Source organism: Patagioenas fasciata, chromosome 11 (assembly GCF_037038585.1).
Source record: "Patagioenas fasciata isolate bPatFas1 chromosome 11, bPatFas1.hap1, whole genome shotgun sequence".
Classification (NCBI taxonomy): domain Eukaryota; kingdom Metazoa; phylum Chordata; class Aves; order Columbiformes; family Columbidae; genus Patagioenas; species Patagioenas fasciata.
This window is the reverse complement of record NC_092530.1, coordinates 25,906,400-25,930,187: the sequence shown is the minus strand read 5'-3', so window position 1 is coordinate 25,930,187 and position 23,788 is coordinate 25,906,400. Positions and strand designations below refer to the sequence as shown.

At 45.3% G+C, this 23,788-nt stretch overlaps 1 protein-coding gene across 1 annotated transcript in view; it reads left to right on the top strand.

The window, feature by feature from the left end:
- The window catches only part of TRPC5 (transient receptor potential cation channel subfamily C member 5), an 89,457-nt gene that overhangs the window by 5,472 nt on the left and 60,197 nt on the right, over positions 1-23,788 (top strand). The window contains exon 2 of the mRNA XM_065846603.2: positions 22,101-22,499. Within this exon, the coding sequence (XP_065702675.1) occupies positions 22,122-22,499 (378 nt within the window). The 5' untranslated portion in view covers positions 22,101-22,121. The remainder of the gene's footprint in view (positions 1-22,100; positions 22,500-23,788) is intronic.

Sequence of the window (23,788 nt, the reverse complement as noted above, 5' to 3'; positions counted from 1 at the left end):
GCATTGAGAAATGAAGGTGCTGATCTCTTTCTTAGCCCGGAGCTGCAGTTAATGGAAATACCTGTATTATGTGTATTGGGGTGTTTGAAAGTTTCCAGGTAGAAAGACCTCTGGGTTTATAAAATTGCCCTAAAATTGTTCCTAATGGGAACAAGAGGAATAAATTAGATTCCCAGGATGTCAGCACCTCGCCACTGACTCTTCACCCATTTCTCTTGGGATGTCAAGGTAGATGCAGGGACATGGTCACTGAATAAATGGACAAGGGGCTGTGAGATGCGTCCCCAAGGTACAGCTATTTCTGCTGCAAGAGAGGGGGTTTTGTAACAGTAGAGGAGAGGTTACATTGGTAAAGGAAGTAAAGTCTGATCTAGGGAAGACGAAGAGGGAAGGAGAGGATAGAGAATGTTTGAACAAAAGATGTGAAGTCCCTGCAGAATATTTAAGGCTATCATGCGAATCCTTTACCCAGATCTTTCTTGCATAACGCCATCAGGGGATCCTCATTTGGAAAGAGCTGACTGAAGAATCCTAGAAGTCTTCCTAAGTTTGCTTCTCGTGCAATATCCATTTCTTCAGCAAGAAACCAAAACTAACCTCCCTTTTGGGAAAGTCCGCGAGGGCCGTATCGGCGATGACTTGCCCAGCCCTGTTCTCCACCAGCCTGCGGGTTCCTCAGCAGGGAGAGCAGCTCCCGTGGGGTCCTGGCTGACACCCCAGCGCTGTCTGAGGGATGCACGACAGGAGACAGGTACGACATGGCCACCTCGCTGTCCCTGACACTGTCCCACATCTGTGATATAAGATATAAGGGACACAAGCTGCCCCCAGACCAGGGGTGTGCTCTGTAGCTGGGAGAAGGGTTTCAGGCTTCTCAACTCAAGATCTAAAGCAACTTTATGCCTTAAAATGCACATCTTTGTTTAAGCCTGGAGCTCTGTGTTTATGAAGTGTTAGGGCAAATGTTCTGACATTTGTCTTTGGGTTTCTGTTGATCTTGAAATCACGCCAAGTTTGAAATTATCTCTTTCCAGCTCCCCTTACATCTTCACCACGCATCGGGGTGGACGTGGGCGTGCACACGTGCACACAATGAGGTTAGATGAAGAGCTGATGACGAGGAGCGGTGTGTTATGGTCCTGCAAGCACGCGCGCCTGCGCACAACCACGAAATGGCTTCGCTTCCACATTCTCTCCTGCAGCTTTCCCTGCACCCTGTCTGTAACCTAATCAAACAGGCTGAGCAGCTGGTGAGTGGGCGCCTTGCCTGTCAAAGACATGGGTATGAATATCAGCAGTCAACAAGCCATCACATTAGCTATTGGCACAAAATGTAATTAGGGAGGGTAGACACCCCTCCCAAAAATAAACCCATTGCTATCCACAGAAGCTGCATGAACCCCTGGCTGACTGAAATAGTTTGGGAAAAGAAGTTAAGTTGAAGAGTGGCTTGGCTGAATGTAATATATGGAGGATGCTGCAAGGGATGAAAGGAGGAGATGGTTTAGAATAAGTCTTCTAGCTCTTCGTGCGAGAGTTGCTGTCTTCTGATTTTGCCAAAGATTTGAATGTACTCATGAATGGAACAAGAAAGAACATGGTGGGTTTTTTTCCTACAAAAGTCATGTAGGTTCCCAAAATATCACTCCAGCCTACAAAAGTAACATTAAGCCCACAAAGTTTGTGATTATTTACATAAGATGGAGCATCTATTGAAGCCAAGAGCCCGGTACTTAAATCACTCAGCAGAGAGCTGGGGAAAGAAAAGGCAAGGCTGGGATTCAGGCCACTGACCTTACTGAGCTTTGGATCTGGCTTGAAGAACTATGTTCTCACTGTCCCGAATGGCTTATTTTCAATCTTTTTTAAGACCCAAAAGCTGGTGGCACCAAAATCCAGGATGGAGTATTTGGGGTGTAATGAAGGAGCAGGTTTGCTGCCACGACTTTCCCATGCACGTTTGAATTAATATTCTCTCTTACAAAAATCAACTGGAAACAAAGCTCCCTCCCGTGTGGCACTGACCTGCACAGAGAAGGCCAGTTCGGGGCTGGTTTGTGTGTTTGCTTTTCTGGGATCAGAGCCTTTCTTTTTTCCCTGCTTCTGCATTCAGAGCGTCCCTTCAATGACCGGAGATGTGTCTGTGGAGCAGGGACACCTGCCTTGTGAAGGTGACCTCTTCAGAAGCATCTTTGTGTCCCTCCCACAGAGGGGGCTGACTCAGCCCAGGGGTCTGTGCTCGCGTTCAGGCTCAGCCCTCGCTGAGCGTGGAGTTACAAAGGGCTGGATTAAAGCCGAGTGCGTAGTTTTGCACTGTGAGAGGCTGAGGTGAAGGCAACTAAGGAGTTGCTCCAGACAGTGTCACAGAGATGTGATTCCTGCAGTCCTGCTACATAGCACGGCTGTGCTCTTTTAGAGTCTTTAATCTGGTTATTCTGCTTGGTTCAAGTCCTTTAGCTGCCAAACTTAAAGCACTGAGGCTGTGGTTCTGTCAGAGGGTCCTGTGCCTGATTGTTCCTACATTTGAACCAGGGTAAGACCACAAACGTGTCAAATCTCTGCTGCTGTCAGATAATTCACAGCAGCTACATCGTTAGATGGATTTTGTTGTTGTTTATGGACATCTCAGAACCTGATCCAGGTTGTACGAACAGGGACGCGCTGGCACATTCAGCAGCGTGTGGTCACAGAGCAGCGAGGCCTGGTCCGCAGCGTGTTCCTGTGCTTAAATGTTGAAGCGTTATGAAGAGAATGCAGAGTTCAAAAGAAATCGAATTAGGCTTTTAGTTCTTGTTCACTTCTGGAAAATCTGAAGTATGTTAAATGGTATTAATACCATGCCCATATTGCGGTTGCTGTTTAAATCGGCTTTATGGATTGAGCCTCTTAACATGGGGTTAGGATAGATTAGCAGCATCGTCCCCCATTTTACAGTCAAGGAAAGAAGAACACGGCCACATACCCATGATCTCGCAAGATCAAGAAGTCAAAGCCGGGTCTGTTCCTTCCTTGGTGCCGTGTCACACAAAACTGTCACTGAGTTCAGTTTATTAATTCAGAAGCAAAAGAACAGTTTGCTACTAATAATGTGGTTATGTGAGGGTTACCAACATGCTGTGTAGATTTTGTGATGGATGGATCCCTGTTTTAATCATCTTTTATAGCCCTAACGTATATAATATGCCTTTGTGAGCACTACATGGGAAATCAAGCTATAAAAAATAGAGATTTCAGACAGGGGGGCACAAAGCCCAGCTCACCTCCCACAAAGAGACCATCAGCAGTGGTGCAGTTGCACACCCCCTGTGTTGTTCTGACCAGCTTAAACTCAATGTTGAACATGCCCGATGCTAAAATGGGACTGGCAATTGGGAAGAAGGGAACATAAAGCAGGTTATTTCTGAAATAATGATAAAGTGCTCTTAGATGGAGGATCCAAGCAAGAAAGTTTGTAGAGATGCTCCTGCAGAAGTTTCTAGAAGTGTGCAGGTTGATTCTTTGCTGGGTGGTGGGGCATGGATCCAGCTCTGGGGCAGCCTTTTTCCACCATGACGTGCATGTCAGTCTTACTGCTGCCAACGTCAGCCCAAAGCAGGGGTGAATGACTGAATTCTAATCGGCAAATATGAAAGTGAAGAATATGGGCAGGTCTTCTCTTCAGCGGAAGTAAAGTCTTTCATAGGAAAGATCATTTATAAATATCATGGGTAACCGATGCTATTCAAAAGTACTGGTTTGTTTCCAAATTAGCCAACACATAAGTAGATGTACTCTTTTCTCATTTGAATTCATTCTTTTTTTAATCTTGGTTTGGATCCAGAGGCCTGATCTATGGATTTTTATCCAACACTCCTGTTGAATCCATATGGATCAATTATAATTTTCAAGTGAATCAGGTGGGTTCTAAAGACAACCTCTTGCACCTGCAAAATGTACCCTGGAAACAGCTTCCTCAGACTGCAGAGGTTTTGTAGGACCACCTCTGTGCAATGGGGGTGCTGGAGACACAGAGGGGCGTTTGAATATGAAAAGGTTTTTAGTTTGACCATCTCCGTTTTCATGGATGTTTGGAGAACGACTGCGCTTGGCATGAGTGCCCGAGTCCATGGGAACTGATGAATACTGCGAAGTAACGGACTGTTCCTGGTGGAAACCAAATCATGAGTTGTCGTTAGAGCGGGCCGGTCTGTGTGTGTAGCACTGCTCACAGTGCCTTTCATGGCTGAGCGGCTGGGGGGACCTTCAGGGGCAGAAAAGCATACATTGAGCCCATAGAGAATATTAGAACCAACCCTATTTGTGTTCGTTACAGCCCAGGAGCGTACCATGACCTGACCATCATCTTTACCCTCCTGGGCAATGTCCAGTCTCTGCAGAGCACCCTCCAGTGTTTCTTTTACCAAGAGGCCCCATTTCTGCATACGGATGTGTAAGTTGCAAGCAGATGGTCCTGCAGATCTGTGCTTGCTTTGGTCCTGCTGCACACACTCGAGCCCGGCAACGCACGGGCGACATACAGTAGAGACATAACTCCTGAACTGGCACTTGTTCACTTCTCTTGCTTTTTTGGGGGGTGCTGAGTAGGGAAGGTAGAGCCCCAAAGTGAGCGTGACAATAGACTAACTCAGAACTTCGCAGGCTTTGGGGCTGAGAACTGAAGGAGTTCAATGACAGCATGTGATAGACTACATCGGTGGTACATGAAACGAGAAGCAAAGCATGGAGACACTTTGATGTGCTACCAAAGCTTTGCAATACCTTCCCTGCTGAGCTAGAGGAGTTTTAATTCGGTGAGTCTAGTCAAAGGCATCAGCCCGGTGTAACAAAGCAGGGAAGGAGTCCAGAATAGTGGCTTTTCAGTTTTATCCGTGCAATTAGGAATTATGTCACTGAAGTCAGAAACACAAGTCAGCCTGCAAAGCAGGATGAAATTCAGGGTCTGTAAGATGCGTTTGAAATGATTTGGCTCTGCTTTGGCTGAAGTAACATGAAGGAAGAGCATAGTAAATTAATAACTAACACTAGAAAGGAAAATAGAAAAGGAAGTTAAAAGAAAGGAGAGCTCTAAGTATTTTCTTGCGCTGAGATGACATATAAATATATACAGACTTAATTAGGATAAGGTTACTTGAAATCTCAAAGCCAACTATCAACTTCTCACTTTCTCACAATATTTTGTTACAGCCTACTATAAAAAAGGCATTTAATTAAAACAGATTTATTCATCTAATCACGCAGGCGTTACAAGGAGACACTGTTTCCAGAACTTGGGTCTTTTTGTTCAAATAAATGGAAAGTAATAATATCATGGGAAAGGTATGTCCCTTGTTAACAGGCAAGATTCATCCCTTGTACGTTAGCCTTGCTTTGTTCTGGGTCTTTGCCCTGAGCCCAGCCGACTGCAGACACACGATGGGGTCTTGTCCTGCATTCTGTGGATGTGAAGGGAGGATTTTCCCTGAGATGTTTTCGGTCGCAGTGCCACAGCTGCTCATACTGCTTACTCGGACTTCTCCGTGTGCCCGAAGGATTTGCAGCCCTATGCTAATGTAATACATAAAGTAGAGTCACCTTGACTTCACATTTATCAGCTTATGCAAGTGCTAACCTTTTACTGCACTGCAACAGAAATGTCATTCCTGTTCAGCCTCGCGATGACAAACAAACAGCTTCATTGTCAATAACAGACTGAGGAGGGCGGCTGGCTCGGTGGCTTTGGGAGCCTGGTTCTTGTTCAAACACAACCCAAACTGGAGTCAGAAATCTTATTTTCCATCCCGGGAGAGATGGTGTGTGTTTGTTGGTTTGTTTGAACGGTTTCACCCTTTAGGCTTTAAGAAGGACATACTTGAGGTTTGCTGAACATTTCATACCAGCTTCCCACTGGCTCTCCATGGCATTACCTGGTGCAGCGTTTGTGCTTGTTTGGGGGCAGCTCGAGCTGGAGGATCCTTGGCAGGAATGCAGAATCCCTGGAGCTATCACTGCCCCTCATTTTCTCTTCTAGAAAACTGAAGTCCAGAATGAAATTTGGGAAGCATATGGATAGCATTTGAATTTTTCAACCTGAAATGTCAGCCAAGTAACATTTGTGGAACCAGTATAGCCAGACATCAGGCAATAGTCATTGTGTGACAGCCTGGACCGTCCTGCTAAGGATTTACAAGGAGACTCAGTAGCCCATATGAAATACAGCGGGATTATTGGCAGAGTCCAGTTTCTTTCACGCAGACCCTTCACTCCTGTAGCTTCCCTTGAAGGTGGTGCCTGGTATCTTGGCTAAGCAGAGCTTTGGGACTGATATTAGTATTAGCACGGTATGTTGAGCAGGTTTGTTGGCTTCAGAGTGCGTCTCACTAAGCCAGTGGGACTGCGTTTGCTTTACCTGACCTAGCACATTCCAAGCTCAAGTGCTGCTGTCATTGAAAGCACCACAGAAAACTCAAAGCACAAACAAAGAGAAACTGGGCAATAATTCTCACCGAAAAAAAAATAAATAATCAAGGCCCAAAATATACCCTTAGCAAAACATTTTGATTTTGCTGAGGAACGTAAGTCATCCGTGACCGAGCGAGGGCGGACTGTTCTGTGACACCTCGGGGATGAAAGAAAATCCAGAGTACTAGGAGGAGAAAGTAAGATTTGAGGTAGAAAAGCATCTGCAACTTGGAATCCCTCCAAATTGCATACACTGAATAAATGCCACTTGGAGCCTCAAGGCCTGGCCGTGGGGAGAGGTACAAGGACTGCAAATGATGGGGGAAAACCAATCTGTGTAGCTAATAACTTATTTCTAATAAACCCGAAAGCGCTTGGTTTCATCAAGAGGGGACAGTTGCTAAGCTGACATGGAATGAATTAATCGCAGAAGAGGATGGATGTGCCTTTTAGGAGACAGCAGTAATCCCTGAGCGGACAGGATCGAACCGAGGCATTTGAGAGACGCACCAGTTCTCATTGCAGCCAAAACACCCTTCTTGCAAGGAGACAGGTTGTCAAAGGAGCCGATGAATTCCTTACCCTGTCAGATAAGCAGTGGCAGGAGCATCCCTTGCTCATTGTGGGGAGAAAGGTGGTACTTGTGCTCACGTAGATAGAGTTAAATAGGTGAACAGCTAACTTTGGCACTACCTAAAATCAGGGAACCCTTTGTGGGCATGGCTGGTGGCCTGTCGTTTTCCATGCTTGCGTACGGCTGTAGAAAGCTGGAGAACATGTGTATGGCTTTTCGGCTCCGCTTCTGCAAGGCTGCTGTTTTTACACAGGAGAACGGCATTGGTGGTTGTCAGAGGTGCTTACTCTAGAGTAAGGTCTACACTACTGTGTGTTGGTCAGAAATCAGTGAAGATGGACCTGAATCGTAGCTCTGAAAATAGCAGTGGAAGGAAGGGGCCAGACCTGCTGGGCCAGAGGTGTGTGAACAAGAAAGCAAATAACAATCAGCTGGCCTAATGCACTTGGGACAGAAATGGAAAGAGGTTTTCATTGATGGCAAAATCCAGCTAAGCCAGACCATGCAAGGGCTCCTCGGAGTGCTGGGGACACGGGACAGTTGGTGCTTCCCACTTCAGAGCTGTGCAAAGGTATTTGATGGGCAGGGGATGAAAATCTTGGAGAAACAGGGACTGAAGAAGGCGAGGAAAGACAGCTAGGCTACAAATACTGTAATATAAACCAAAAAGAGACTTCTGGTCCATTGCGGCACCTCAGAACACAGGGCCTAGGAAATGTAACCTCAGGACATTGAGAAGAATTTGGCCTTAGTTCATCAGTGTAAAAAATTCATTGTTTTATTTATTTTTCCGTGCATGTGCTGGATGAAAGTAGCTACGAAATAGAAAACCATTCCTTTATTATAGTTACAAAAAGTGACCCGAAAAATGAGAAGGTCTTGAGAAAATTGTGGACGTGAATACTTACGGTGAAGCCAAATTAAGTCCTGTGTGTAATTAAGCCAGAAGAAGGGATGCAGGGTTATTCTAAAGGGTCAAATAATTAATTCTAGATTTGTGTCAACGTACCTCCGAGCAAAGTCAGGCTCGGGATTTTAATCAATTATGCAGACCATCTAGAAACTGCTCAGAATTTGAGGAAAGTCCCGATTTTCCTTTGCAACGATGAATGTAACATATCATGTCTTCCATAGATACTCTTTTTGCAGTCATTTTTGCTGTTCTGTTACAAAAATTTGATTGTGGGTAATAAAATTTAATGGACAGTGTTCAAGAATGCTAACAGCTAATTAGATGAACAAAAAACTGTGTGAAATAGGATTGATACTAACCATAGAGCTTGAAATGATAGAACTGTACATCGTCATTATGCTTGTGCCTGTTGAAAGTGTAAGGGAAAAAAATCCTCAGGTCTTCACTTACTGTCTTTGCCAGTTGTTTGTTACACAAGCTGAGTTTAGCCTTTTGGATCTGTTTTTCAATCAGACACTTTGTCTGCTTTATGTGTCTGGAAAGAACAGTGCTGACAGTAGCTTGAAAATGAGAGCTGTGCAGCGAGAGAAAGTTGTCGGAGGTGGGAGGAAGGCAAAATAACAGTTCTAGAGACAGAATACATTCCTGTTACTGCAACCAAGACCAGGGCCTCTTGAGGCCCTTACTTGTAGCCACCAGTGATGCCATATACTCTAAAACCAAATGAGAGAAGCAAAGAGAAGTGCAGATCTGCAAATCTGCTTGCCCCAAGGTGCACCAGAAAGGCAGTGCAAAACCCCCCAGTTTGCCCTGGCACCGGCGTGTGGCTGCCAGACAGATCAGATCTGCTGCTAAAGGCTGGAATCCTGATTTCTTTTCAATCCCAGAGAAGCTCTCGGGCACCTCAAGGATTTTACCCACCCTTTATTTTGCCACATTTGATGGAAAATACTTTATAACAGCCCCAATTCTGGTGGGAACCGCCAGACCCTTCGCATAAGTGACATGAGAGGCCAAAGTCAGAGCTGAGCTGGGGACTAAACTCATTTCCCACACATTAATCCCGCTTGTTTTGCCATGGACCCGATGGTCTGTGAGAAGCTCGGCTGCCGTGGTGATGCAGTTTCTGCAGCCATCCCAGAGGTCGTCCCCGGCCCTCCCGACGGCTTGGGAGGTTTGTGGAAAGCTAAGCCTCGGGTAGCTGGGCAGTGCGGATCTGAGCTCCATGCTCATTTCTGCAGTCAATGTCAAATACCTGTTGCTCTGGAAATAACTCTCCGAAGGGAGGATTACACCGTGAACACGGTGTTCACAGCGGGAGGTAGCTCAGGCTCCAGGGCTGGGGGCAGAGCAAGCAAGCCAAAGGTGGAAGTGCCTCTCCAGTCCGTGCTCATTAAAGTAACATGTGCCGGGTGAAACGGCGTCTGAGTGACGTCTGACATTTGCAGGGGTCTCTCCAGCAGTTTGCATAGTTATTTAAATTCTCTGTCAGTGTGTTTCAATGGACACCCTGAGCATAGCTCTCTTTCTCTTCACTTCTTGTACAAATTTTATTCATGCAGCCCCTTTTAGGTGAGGGTGTCTTCAAACATCACCGAGTATGGAGGTAGGAAGGATAAATAATGCAAAGTGGTAACTTTCCATCTCCTCTCTTGTATAAGGACTGGAATTGCAACCAACACTGATACTGTGATGATTGTGCCCCAGAATTAGCCCCTCACTGAGATGGATGGGCCTGCTCAAACCTCTTGTTCCTCTCCCAGGCTCTCTGCTAAGTCCTGTACCTGCCTAAGCATCAGATACCCACACTTTCAGAGTTTCTTCACAGCCATTGTAGATGGAAACTTTCAGATGAGAAACTAAGGGGATAAAAACCAAGAGGAAGCCAAAAGAAAATGAGGGTCAGAAGAGACCAGCGGTGCATCATCGCCGGACATCTGCAGCTCCAGTGCCTTGTTCTAGTGAAAACATCAGTAGGGAGCCCAGCTGTGCTGCCCTGAAGCCTCATTCACCTCTCCAGCCTTCCACCCATAGTTCAGCCGTCAGTCAGTGGTTAAGGGGTGAACCTGGAGCAGAATGGGGTTCTTTGCTGGCCCTAGACCTACTGTTAAAGTTGGTAGTGTCTCCTGCACTTCTTTACTTAGAAAATGAGGGTAATGATGCTTTCTCTTTTGCAGACATGCTAGTAGCAAGGATCTGTGGGAGGAGGGCCCTTAGGCCCAGGGTTTTAAAGAAAAAGGAAAGAAATTTGGAAATTGCATGTGGCAACGACTGTGCTTAAATAAAGTTGTCTAGTGTGTAACATATTTTCTCAGCTGATTTTAAGCTCTGCATGGCAGTAATAGAGGTGTCTTTCAGCAGTGAGGCTTCAGCAGGCCTCGGCTCTAAGTAGTCATGTATAGAATTGCATTTCTCCCGTGCCAGAAGTGGTGTTAAATTGGTGGTTGGTTTATCCGATTGAATCAAAGCGATCCTCTCACACTACATGTGAACAAGGGTGATTTAATGGGCTTGCAAAACTGTCTTGGTGGAGAATACCCTGTGATGCCTCTGTGTTGACTGAGCGATAACACCCTTTCAGTTTTATAAATAGCAGAGCAGGCAGCCCTTAAAGCGTGCGGGCCTTGAGTCAGCGTGCAAAACGCGCCCGTTGCCCTGACCTGCCTGGTGCCAGCGCAGAGCACACAGAGCTCCCCTGCTGCACACACCAGGCTGGTTGTTTCCAGCCAGGAAAGCGCTGCTGGTGCCATGGCCTGCAGAGAAGCTCTGGCGTGCCCACATCAAGCAGCTGTAGCGCTGCTGAGTCCGTGGACTCCAAAGCCCCGTTTCCCCCCTCTCTGCCAAATACCTTAGCTCTGCAAACTTTGGCTTAAAGTTAAGGAGATATTTAAACCTAGAGAATTTGGGACACTTGCTGGCTGGTTTCTGCATCAATGAAGTTCACTCAGTGACTCACACTCTTTACTTCACACCCTAGAGGCTAGAAACTTTTCTTCTTTTTTTTTTTTTGTTTCAGAAGAACACGTTCTCATGTAATTATTGAGCTCCCAAAGCTCAGGGCTGAAAATAAACCCCAGAAAGTGTGGCTAGACTCCCAAGGAAGTGATAAGCGTGGCATAACTGTAATCTAGTGTAGTCTAGGCGTGCAGACTGTGAACAGTCACGGAGAGCACACAGTCCTGGGGAGAACTGCTCTCCTGGGGTAAAACGCTTGATAACCCTCTAAGAGTGATGCTGCTTATGTGGCCTTTTTGAGGCCTGCTCAGCCCTGACGGTGCGCTGGGGTTTATCCTCAGTCTTGATGCCAAAACGGTTCCTTTCAGTCACTTTACAGATAGTGCATGGCTGCTCCATTGGCAGAGATCGCTGTCTTGTGAGCCATCTGTGCTGTAAGAAACAATGCTGCGTGTTGTGTATCTGCGATTTAGCAGCTCTGTGCAGACATCCAGGAAAGACAGGTGCATAAAAAGCACAGCTAAAGGTGCACCAGGAACACATCTATAGGAAGAGATGCCAAGAACAAAAACATTCTGCAGGTAGATGTTGTTTGGGTAAATTAAGGAATTAGTCACCTTTCTCTGCGGGTTCAGTGCTCACTATTCCTTTCTTGTGCAGTAAATCACAATTTTGATGTGTGTCTACCATGATCTGACCTACATTTTATGTAGAAACCGGGAAAACATAAACCAATTCTGCAAAGCGATGTTCAGGGAGAGCAGAGAGGGGTGCGTTGAAATGGATGGTGCATGGGGAGGAGAGGGCACAGCTGCTGCCTTGCAGGGCCCATACACTATTTCATGCCTCATTCCTTTGTCAGAAGCAGAACTCTCCTGCCCAGCAGAGGTATCTGAGAGATGCCCAAAGAGCGGGAGGGGGACAAAGGTTTGTGACACCCCAGTAACTCCCAGCAGGTTCCAGTTACAAGGGCTAGCTGGAAGAGAGCAGAAGCAAAGAGCCTTTGCAGAGCCTTGGAGGGGAGAGGAGATCAATATCAAGAGAGGCAAAGAAAACTAGTAGCGACAGCCGTGGTATTTACCACTTCAGGGATGACTTTCATTAGCCTCCAAGATCTTTCTCTCAGCAGAGATCAGACAGAAAAGGGGAATGTGAAGCTATGTCGGAAGAGACGGGAGGAGGAGGAGGGGGAAAGGAGACAGAACATCCACTCAAAAGGACCTGGGAGAGAACAAGTCATGCCCTGGACTGACCGGTCTGTGAATCCAGCAGTGAAGACAGACCCAGGAGCAGGGTATTTGTGAACTGTTTTCTTTTTAAAGTTTGCAAAACATTAATATTTTAAATAGTTTATTCTTCATTAGCATAATTAAGAATACACAAGTCTAAACTCACTGAAAACAGAATTAACAAATTAGCAGGTGCAGGGATTTGGAAGCAAGAGGTTTGGGAAAACAGAGCTTGCAAATGTCAGCATTAAGTATAGCAGTGAAATCGTGCCAAGCCTTATTTATGGATTTGTGCGTCTCCTTTGCATAGGCCCACTGCTGCAGCCAGAGGAGCACGGCTCCGTTTCAACATGAACCCCTGCAGTTAACTGTAGCTGAGCCTGAAACCCAGAGCATACACAATAAATCTCTGCTGAAGAAAAACTGACGAGCCTCACCTCAGATGTCTCTCGAAAGCTGAGATGGCTGGAATGAACACTTAACTGAACAGGGAAGCAAACTGCAAAATTAAATCCAACAGAAAATGGGAGAAAAATTGAGAATAGTATCTTGAAGAAAGAAAATTTAGACTCACTGCCAGGAGGCTGGAAAAGGTGCCAGAAGGATCCCAGGGCAAGATCACAGGGCTGCACTTGTCTGCAAACTTCACTTCTGTTTGCCGCAGATTTCCTGTCTGAAAACTAGAGGATGAATGCCGTCTCCTTTAAAAAATACTTACAGAGATGTAGCTGAAAAGCCATGGAAGAGATGGGTGTTGGTACTGGTGGTAGCCAAAGGGCGCAATATGTGTGCAAAGATTAAGGAATAACATGGTTACTTCTACAAATCTCTGACCCAGATCTCTGTAAGAATTATTTGGTAGCTGAATAGGGTACTTTTATGCTGGAGATATTATTCAGGAACTTTCTTAGGGTATTAATAGAAGCAAATATCTGTGTTCGATGTGTGTGTTTACTTACAAGCAGTGTATTACACCTCTTCCATGCTGCTTTATGTCTGTGCAGCATTTTTTTGTTTCTTTTAGATTCACATGCTTAATTCTCTCGAGAACAACATTTTTCCATTTTAAATGAAGGTGGTTTTATTTCCTCCAGCCTTTCTGTGCGTCTTCAAAACCTGGCCAGTTTGCAGTTCCAGGCTCTTTTCTGAGCTATCTTAATGAACTAGGATTTGGCTTTGCTTCTTTATTTTATCTGCAGACTGTTCTGTTTATTATCATTGTCAGGGGAAGCTCCCTCCCACTTTGTTTCTATGAAGATTTCTCTTTTCTCCTTTGTGTATGGCATTTCCACCTCCCGTACAACAGCCCGCTCCCTGCCCAGCCGCGGCAGGCGTTTTGTCTGGACACTGTTAAAGCAGAAGTGGCAGCAAAGGATATGAGGACCAGCCCTGCCTTGTGCAAAACACGACTGAGATGGACTGCAATCGCGCTGCCATTGCAATCCGTAATGCTTAGTCTCCATCATTTTAAAATGGTACATTAGGCAAGACCTTTTGCTTGTAAAAATGCTTCTCCTCAGCCCTACGAGCATCCGGGAGGCTCAGACCACAGGCTTTGCTGGCGAGGGGACCTGGACCAGCCAGGGTCCAACGTGGCTGCGGCCGCAGGAGAGGGGAAGGAGAGGTAATACCCCATGCCAAATTGTGCTGCTTTCAAATCAGTCACCTGCTCTCAGTACTTAAAATATTTGGATTTTTCAGAATTTTCTGCCTACCTTTGGGAGCCTCTAAGAAATCATTCCTTCTCCTGTGAAGGTTTTAGAAAGGAGAGGTGTCTGAAAGCTACAGAGCGCAGGCACACAGGAGTCAGGGCCAGGGATCTGCACCCTCATGGGAGCGGGGCAGCCGCTCCTCACCCCTTGGGAGCTCTTTCTGGTCCCATTTGTGCAGATGACTGCAAAACGCAAGTGGTGTGCATGCTGCCCTTGGGGCACCGATTCCTTGTGTTCCTGTCCCCAGTGTTCTGTAGCTGCAGGAAACTGGGTTTTTGATCCCTGCATGTTTACCGTGGTTTGGAAAGTAACTCAGGGAAGCAGTATTCATGGGTCTTGCACTTCATCTCCAAAAGGTGCTGCAGGTGAACATGGTATTGCCTAATACAGCCTTTCTTTGCAACTGGGAAATGTTGATGTGAGAATTGAGCACGTGATTTTTCTTCTTCCTTCCCAAGAACCTTCAGCCTGGTTTGGATGACAAAACTGGTAACAAAACCAAAACGAAGCCAGAGCTGGAGTTACTGCTGCACAGCAACCCCGAGACTGTCGGCGTACGGCTGCAGGTGACGGCTGCTGCATCCGCCAAGTCCTGACTGTGTTTTTACACAGGTATCAATGAAAACAGTTCCAGCAGAGCTTGTTCGGAAGTGGTAACTGATAACTGCTAATAAATCCACCCATTACTGAGATGAGAAACAGAGCCTGAGCAACTGTCACTGTTAAGTTTATAGCTTGCTGCAACTGCCCTTTCCTCGTTCTGGCAGCTGTGCCATAATCTTACGTTTTCCTTTTGTGACTGGGTGGTTTACTTGCACTTTCAGGCAGACTGAGGCAGGTCTAACAGTCCATGCTGCCATCAGCTCTCCTAGAGACAATGCTCACAGATTACCTTGTTGATTGAAGAAATGATTACAACGCTCGTTGAGCAAGAGTGGGAACGGGGCGGGGGGAAAAATAATCTCCTCTTCAATAGCTACAGCAGCTAGAGATTAAAAGCAGCAGGCGCAGAACCAGTGGACACAGAGCACAGGGCTGATAATGATGCCATGCCACATTAGTGCTGCATTAGCAGATAAGACAACAGGGCGGCTTGCTTGACAGTATTTCTCAGTTCAGTTGACATCTCTTTTTTGTTATTAGATGGTGGAAAATGAATAGATAGGCCATCTCCAAAGAGTGCAGCACACAGCAATGACGTCAGACAGACAAAATAAGCTTTCTGTTCGGTCTGCATTTGCGAAGATACGTACTATGAATATATTCCAGGGCTCTTTTATTTTTTTTAAGCTCCTGACAATGGTACACTTTTATTTATTCACACCACTGTGATAGCCGTGTGGAAAGAAGGGGGAGAATTACAAATTGTAAATACTGCGTTGTAAAAGTAGCTAAAAGCATGTGCTGCAGCCATTCCATCACCAGGAAGTCATTTTGGTTGGTTTAGTAGCCCAGACCAATTTTTGTTGAGGTAATACTGAATATTGCAGGGGTGGGTCAATACTCCCCGCTCCCTCTGCTCCCACGCAGGGGCTTTGCAGTTGGCTCTACACCAGGGGTTTCTCTGTCATCCTTTCCATTAAGACGTGCTGGAAGCTGTATGTTGCTTTCATGACAGATGAAACCAAATCTGGGCTACCCATACCCTGCAAAGAGCACACTGACAGAGCTGGAGACAGACAAGGGTGCTTTTTGTCCTGAAGCCCGGGATGAGCATTGGCCCATATCCCGCACGGCTGCTCAGGCTGCGTGTGAATCACAACGGCAAGGAGTCCCTGTCCTGTTTATGATTGTCCAGAGACTAGAGAAAGCACTCTGAATTCAAACATATCAGCACCTTTCCTGAAATGCAAACACTACACGTGTGCACACAATGAATTTACTGTTTGACAAATGCAGGCAAGCTTGGTATTGGTGTTTTCTGCCATTTCGCAAGCAAGGGGACTGTTTGTTGTTGGAATTCACTTGCAGGGTATGAGGCTCAGCAGCCTCACACCAGCTTGCGCACAGGCTATGATGGATTCTGGTTGAAGCCCATATATCTAGGGCTTGTCCAGATTAATACGAAAGGCTGCAACTTATGTGTGGCTAGACTGAAAGTAATGAAGCTAATGAAGGTTGTAACACAGGCCAGGGCTTTCCTGATACTGTTTCCTTAGTGACTTTCACCCTTAAATGATTCTGGTACTTCCTGTTGAGGCAAGAGGCCTCACTGGCCGTGTGCGATGAGGAGCAGGTGACAGGAACACGCTGATCTGAGCCAGGCGAGTACAAATCCCACGGGTTTAAGCACATGTGGTGGAGCGTCATGATTTGTTATTTTCCTTTGAAATGCGGATGTAGCTGTGCTACTCTGCTTGAGAAGGCAAAGTCAAACCAAGTGCTTTGCACATGGAATGGAAAGAGGTAGATTTTGAAATGTTCCTTACTTCCTGGGCAAACTGGTGTTACAGAGCCATGCTGGCTCTCAGTAAGGCTGTGTCCAGCAGAGAGAGCTTATTCATCTAGTCGAGAATTCAGCCGTGCCAAGACTTCCATGCTCCAGCACTAGGTGGCCTTGTAGATGTCCTGGAGTGACTGAGCAGCCTACAGCCAGAAGACTGAGAACTGAGTTTCATTCCTAAGTTTTAGTTAGAACCACTGGTTGCTCAGAGAGGAACAGGTACTTTCTTAAACCCAACAGGATCTCTAAGCGTACTACATATGCAATGTCTTTGTAATTATATATAGATAATGTATATAGATATATAGATATACAGACCCATATGCGGTTGGCCATGACTCATCAATTGATTCTGCATCGGAAGAGAGTTATACCAAAGAGCTGACCTTTCCAAATCAAACATATATATCTTTGATAATTGTCACCCTCCCCAGGAAGTTAAGAATTGCAGCTGGGACTTGAGTCAAATTACGACATTTTGAGTTACTGGCAAAGAATTTTCTTTTGGCTTCTGTCAATTTATAATCTGAAGTTTGAGGTCGTCTTCTTTTACAAACACTTGTGGGGTTAGGTGGCTGCACACAGTACCCCAGCGTCTGTGTGTGTGCTCAACTACGCCTCAAGTGATGATGGGTGAAAAACATCTTGAGAAGAATTTTTGTCTACATCTTCTAAGGACATATCCTCCAACGTGAATCATGAACAACTGCAGCCTTGCATTTTTATCACATACTCTATTAGTGCTCTCCCTTTCACTCATTTTGGGCAGTGAAACTAGATTACTCATCTCCAGTTTTATTAGCTGTCAGTTTCTCATTTTTGTGTTGTACTGCAACCCTGCAGGTTTTGGAAAGCACTTATTCCAGCGGAGTGATGTATCTTATATAACTTACGAGCTGAATATAAAGTTCCTGAGATCGTGGAGCCCTGCTAAAGAGAATTTACACAGCCATATACACCAGAAGGTCATTGCAATTTTATCATTTTAAAATACTTCTGAGGTTGTACATTTATTCAGTAGCGACTCTTTCTGCATTTAAAAGCATCAGTAAAATAATTCTGCTTCTGACCGAAAAGGTGGTGAGTGTGATGCTTTCCACTGAACCTCACAGTAAAAGCGATTTCCTGGAACGAGAGGGCATCATTGCACGGGAAAAGGATTCGCAGAATGTTACAAAGTCAGTTTTATTTCCTCAAACTGTGGGAGGTATAAGCTCAGTCAGGCATTGTTAGTAAACAAGATCTAGAGCACTTAAGGGAAGGATCCAATCACAAACTCAATTGGTCCGTTAACCACATGTAATATTATTTACCTAAGTGCCCCTTCTGGACTGTTTCATAACTCAGGTTTATAACCAATTTTAAAAGGATCAATATTACTGAGCACACAGCCTCTGAGGATGCTGAGAGAGTCGGGCCATTGTAGCAGTGCTTGTCCATGATTTCCAGGCCTGAAGTCACAGATTAGAAATGCAAAATGAGGAAAATACGCTCTCTGAAATACTAAAAAGAAAAAATAGCCTTGGAGAGAAGGATGGAAGGAAGCAGCGAAGATGTGTTGCAAGTGATCGGTTCTTTAACTGGGCTGATACAACTAGAAAATACAGGCTTTCCAGCACATACACCCTTCTGCAGATCTGAGAGAGATGATGTAGTGACATTTGAAGCCACACACACAGTTTTGCCAACATGTGCCAGAGCGAATCTCCAGCAGGAGGGAACAACCAACCGCTCTGTTTGCAGCTTGGCAGATGGGGGGTTTTGTTGTCTGTGCTAATGTGTGATGTGAGTTGGCTGCTCGTACAGAGTCCCATCAAGTGGAAAGGTGGCTCTTGTCTGTTGATCTTGTGTTCGAGATCTGGAATTTGAGTTGTTCCTCGGGTAGTTGATGCTCCCACCAGCTGGGAGCGATGAGTTCTGTGCCCTGGTGTTGGCTGGGATAGAGTTAATTTTCTTCCTAGTTGCTCGTATAGTGCTGTGTTCTGGGCTTAGTTGCCAGCTGGGGTTAAACCATGACACTCCAATATCTAAATTCAATCCCCCTACAAGTCTCTGCTGTTCCCGTTACACAAGGGCTCACAATCAGGAGCAATGGTGCTTTTCTACCTCTTCATCAGCATCATGAAAAGTCAAATGATGATAAAAGCAAATAAAAACCAGGAAAGTCCTATTTTATAATGGGTTTAGTGACAGCATGGATATGAACTGGCACTGGCTTCTACCCTTTCAGTTCTACTCATCCCATTTCATACAGGTAATTCTGTTCCTGCGGGACAGTGGCGTGTGGGAGTGTGTTGTGCGCGCAGTGGGGAATGATGGTTCAGCTGCTAACAGATCCTAAAAGAAACTGTAGGGAAAACTCTTGAAATTGTTAGTGACGCAAGGCAGTGCTGCTGAGTGACCTTTGCCTGTCTCTATTCATTAACCACGTCTCTAACTAATGGCCACTTATTCAGCGCTGCTCCCCGTCTCCCTGATTTCATATGGATGATGATATGTGTAAAACCACTCCTTGCTTTTCAGCAAAAGCCACTGTTTTCAAGCATTCCCTTGCCATTGCACTGTGTCTGTCACAAGAGTCCAGCCCAAAAGCAGCTCCTCAGTGTGAAGAAAGGTAGTCCTTTTGCTGCAGGGGATAGATACAACTGAACTGGGTGTTGGAAGATGCAAATACATTTCTGCAGGGAGAGAAAAACATTTTGTGTTATAAGGCAAAGTAATGGGGTGGAAAGCCTCCTTCCCCAAACAAGACAAGCTGTTTGTGCCAGGTATGGCTGCTTTGCAGGGGCTAAAGTTCTCCTTTCTGTGCCAGGCAACATAGAAGTGGTGTCAGGTTGTGATGGCTTGAAGATCTGGACTAATAACTCAGGGAGAAGGGCAACCCAACTGGAGAGAGGTGATAGAGTCCAAATTGAGTGGTAAGTCCTCTTCCCTTATCTTGGGTAGTTTGTTATGCGGTTCTCTTAGTTTTTCCGCAGCCGGTTGTGCTGCCGGTATCACTGTTGCATTAACCGGCCATTGGGTACTGTCTGATGCATCTGCCGGCCACCACAAGGTCAGAAAAAAATTTTCTTGCCCCAAATATTAACTCAAGTAGCAGAAAATGCCTCTCTGAAGAGAATTCATATGGAAAACGTGGATTTTCAGCCTCTCTGCACACATTCCAAAATTTTATTGTCACTGTGTTCCCATCTTTGCTGCCTTTCAAGTACTTCATTGCTTCTTCTCTCTAGGCACCTATGAACTGCCTACCCCTTTTCCTACCTGGATTTCATCGATATTTTTGTGATTTTCTAACGGTTAGGTGGGAGGCAGTACCGCTGTGGGACAAACAAGCGGTCTAGGGTCTATCAGCATTGTTTCTTTCACTGTGAAGTGCTGGGTCCCGGAGAGTGGTGGTGTTTGGGAGTGATAGCCAGAGCAAAGTGATCCTTGGGCTCATTTGCTCTATCTGCGTGTTTTGTCTGATGCTCTGTTGGGCACTTTTGGAAGAGAAAGACAGCGGGGTTGGAAGGTTCATCGGCAGTTGTGCTGGACCTTAGGGTGAGGGGTGGCTCAGCAGCTAAAGGTTTTGCTGAAATCTTCCATATAATCCAGGCAGACATACATTAATTTTGATACCGATGCAATCAGTTCTGAAGCCAATCAGCAGAGTGTGTTTGTTGGGGTATTCAGATGATGGCATGAGAAGAATTCAGGGCAAAGAATTCATTTTGTGTGTCTTTCCTCTTGAGTTTTATTGCAGCTGCTTATGTGCTTTCTTGGGCCGGGTTGTACTGAGCAATGAGATCTCACTGAGAAGTTAAGATATCTTTTTCTTTTCTTTATATAAAATTGTTGGAAAGGAAAGGGATTCAATTCTGGCATGATGTTTCATAAGGTGACATTTCTTGTAACTCATTGCAAATGTTACTCACCATCTACAAAACATTCAATTAAACTGAAGAACAGGGAGAAGTATCCAGTTTAACTTCAGCAGCTGCAGTTGTCACCAGAATCCTTGAGGTATCTTGGAGCCAACAGGTTGTTCCCTAGAGGCCACCACCCATGGCTGCTGTCCTGTGCCACCAGTGCCACCGGTTGGTGTGCCCTGCTCCTGTGAGCCACACTGACACGCGAGGATCAAATTTCCCTTCCCTTTTGAGCTTATCCTTCCTTTCCCAAAGATCTCTCTGATCGCAACTTGTTATCAGACCTATTCTGCATCCTTTTGTGTCCTTTCAGTATTTCGGTAGGAATTGGACCCTGCAGGGATAGCATTTTCAAAAACAGAATTTGAAAAATGACATGTGATCCTGAGTCCTTCTGAAAATCAGAGTAGTTGGTTATACATGTAGTTTATCGAGACTTCAAGCTCCTCAGTCACTCGAGATTCTTCCTTAATTCTAAAACTTTAGTGGCATAACGTTTCCGTAGAAAATAAGCCAATATATTTATGATGGTTTCTATCAGATCATAGGTCCTTTTGGCTCTAATGCCTTTGTGTGCATCTTCTTGTTGAAGCACATGTGCAGAGAGCTGCAACTCTGGAAGCGTAACAGACAAAAACTTCTCTTGTAGGAAAGCAAGAGAGCACATTTTTTGAGATGCCCAACTCGTGGTTTTGGCTCCCCAGGAATTTCGCAGATGTCACTTTGCTGTGTGCTACAACCACCCACGATTTTGCAGTGTGAGCTGGGCTGGAGCTCAGATCCACCCACTCGGGCAGCGCCGGGCCCGTCGCGCTGGAGCCGGAGGCAGAATGCAAACGGGCTCTGCTCAACACGGTGGGATGGTAAAATCAGAACCCGTGGTGTCTTGCTCCCGCTCGGCATCTGAGCCACAAGATCCTCCTCATTACCTCTTTCTCAAAACCTCCTTTTTCCCCTGGATAGGGCGCTAAAGTGGAACAAAACACTGGCTAATTTGCTGCAGGAAACCACTGAGCTCTGGGCAAGGAGATGGGAGTAAGTCATCAATTAGTTATAGCTGCTGGTGGCCCCTGGTCCTGATTTGGTGAGGTTTATCGATGCCAAGCAGAGGTAGATAGGCATAGCTCCTTTTTTCCTTCCATGTGAATACCTGTCCAGCCACCTGCCAAGCTCTTTGAGCCATGGGAAGGAGCAGTAATTCATTCTGTTCACTACACTTGTTCCAGGGCAAGATTTACTTCTCATTTTCCTGCACCATAAACAACATCACTGCCTCTGGAGAGCAAGGGTGGTGGCTTTCTACATCAACCTATCTTTAGGTCCTATTTATAAATGAGGAGAGTGAGAAAATATGTTTAAAAACACGTAAGCTTTAAAAATAAAACCGTGGCCTTGTCAAAGACTAAACATTAGGGGAAAATACAAACCTATTTTAAGAGATGGAAGCAGAGAAGAAACAGCAAAAATGATCAAAATAAATCTGATTTCTGTGAATAGGAGGGTGTAAATCAGCACCTCCCATCACTGCCAGTTCAAAGATGATGAGGACCTGCCTCAGCGGTGAAAAAGGAGGGACCAGAAGAAAAACTGAGCGGGAAGTAAAGCAAAGATGAGAAATCCACCTATTTGCACATGTGATAGGTTATCCCTAAACAACAAGATCATGGCATAGTGTTTAAACCAGGTTTAAAAATATACTGAGTGTCTCTCATTCTGCGTACCTCTTCTGAGCAGTAGCGTAACCTTTATTTTTACAGATGGCCTTTGAATGTGGGGTTGCTCTGGGGGCGTTGAGAATAAAACAGCTTAAAAAGGGATCGGAAGCTTTTACTGCGATGGACCTTTGGAAATTCGTCCCCTGTGAGGAACAAAAAGGGGTGGTTTGTCTGTTTTGTCACTTATATGTGCTTCGTCTTCCCCCGTAGGCTGCCCGGTCACTATGAACAATGGCCCAGCTATACTACAAAAAGGTAAACTACTCACCGTACAGAGATCGGATCCCGCTGCAGATCGTGCGAGCAGAGGCAGAGCTCTCGGCGGAGGAGAAGGCCTACCTCAGCGCTGTGGAGAAGGGGGACTATGCCAGCGTGAAACATGCCTTGCAAGAGGCAGAGATCTACTACAACATCAACATTAACTGTATGGATCCTCTTGGTCGCAGTGCCCTTTTAATAGCCATAGAGAACGAAAACCTGGAGATCATGGAGCTGCTTTTGAGCCACAGCGTGTATGTGGGAGATGCCCTGCTGTATGCAATACGGAAAGAGGTGGTGGGAGCTGTGGAGCTGCTGCTGAATTACAGGAAGCCGAGTGGTGAAAAACAGGTTAGTTGAGTGTTCCGGTTCAGTGTCGTGCTATTATGCTGCATTAGGAAAGCGGCACTGTGCAGAGAGGTGTTGTGCAGGAGTCATAAAACAAAGTCAGTCCTTAATGCAGATCCATTGCTTTAAATCCCCAGAGCAGACGTGGGCAGTCCTGTTTGGATGCTGATGTTCCAGTCCGAGCAAACATGCTCTGCCTGAATTAAATACTCAGCATTTTCGATTTCACTCTGTGTTCTTTTCAGTCTTACAGTGTTTGTGAACACACTGATTTATAGGCTGATTTATAGACACGCACTTTGTAAAGGAATTTGGGGCTGTCTGAAAATATATTACAATCTATATATGTGAACTATGCCATGCTGTTCTACTGATGTTAAGTGGAATTGCTTTTCATAAGTAAATCCTGAAAACACATCCGCTTATAAATAACTGTAAGCAAGCAAGCAGCCTGCTGGGTTTCAGTCCTTAGCCATAGTACAGACGTATCGTCTTGGTCTCCATCTCCAGAGAGCTCTACTTCAAAAACGCTGAGCAGTACATAACGTAACAGCATGAGCTAAGCTGCTATATATCTGAGCAATGAACAACTATGCCTTGGAGGAAGGATCCTTAGCTACAAACCCATCAGTAAGTTACATAAGGATCTTTGTGGAAAACCACAGTCTGAATCCTGGCACTTTAAGTATCACATATCACACTGTCCCTAACTTTTCTTCTTTTCATTTGCAAGCCAACAACTAGAATCGTTTATATACATTACTGATCACTGACAATTTTTGCATGTTCACTGCTTAGAAAGGAACGTTCAAAACTGGATAATCTTTGTATGTCAAACCTGATTTTGAAGTCTGCTTGACATCCTTGTGTGTGTGAAAGAAGAAAATTATTAATACCAGTCAATCATAGAAGAAGTTTTCAATGGATAGGCCCCTTAGTACATAGTTTTTCTATAGTAATTTTACGTAGCCAAAGCAAACAATAAGGATCAACCGTGACAACATTCAGGAGTGCTTAGCTTAATACTTAGGAACAGCAGCGTTCTGCATGCTGTAGCAATGTGATTCTAATGTGTGATTTAAGCACTAGAGAGATTAGGAATCTCTTTGATCAAACCTAAAACTTGGAATGCTAGTACTAGGTTTTAGTCTGACAAAATTTAAGTAGCAAAATATGGATCACATATGGAGACTGAGCCGTTTTTTTCTTGGTCTTCTACAAAGTCTGACCATGCTGTAGAGCAAGACAGCAAGTAGAATAGAAGGTTTTTCAGTATCATGAGGAACTGCCAG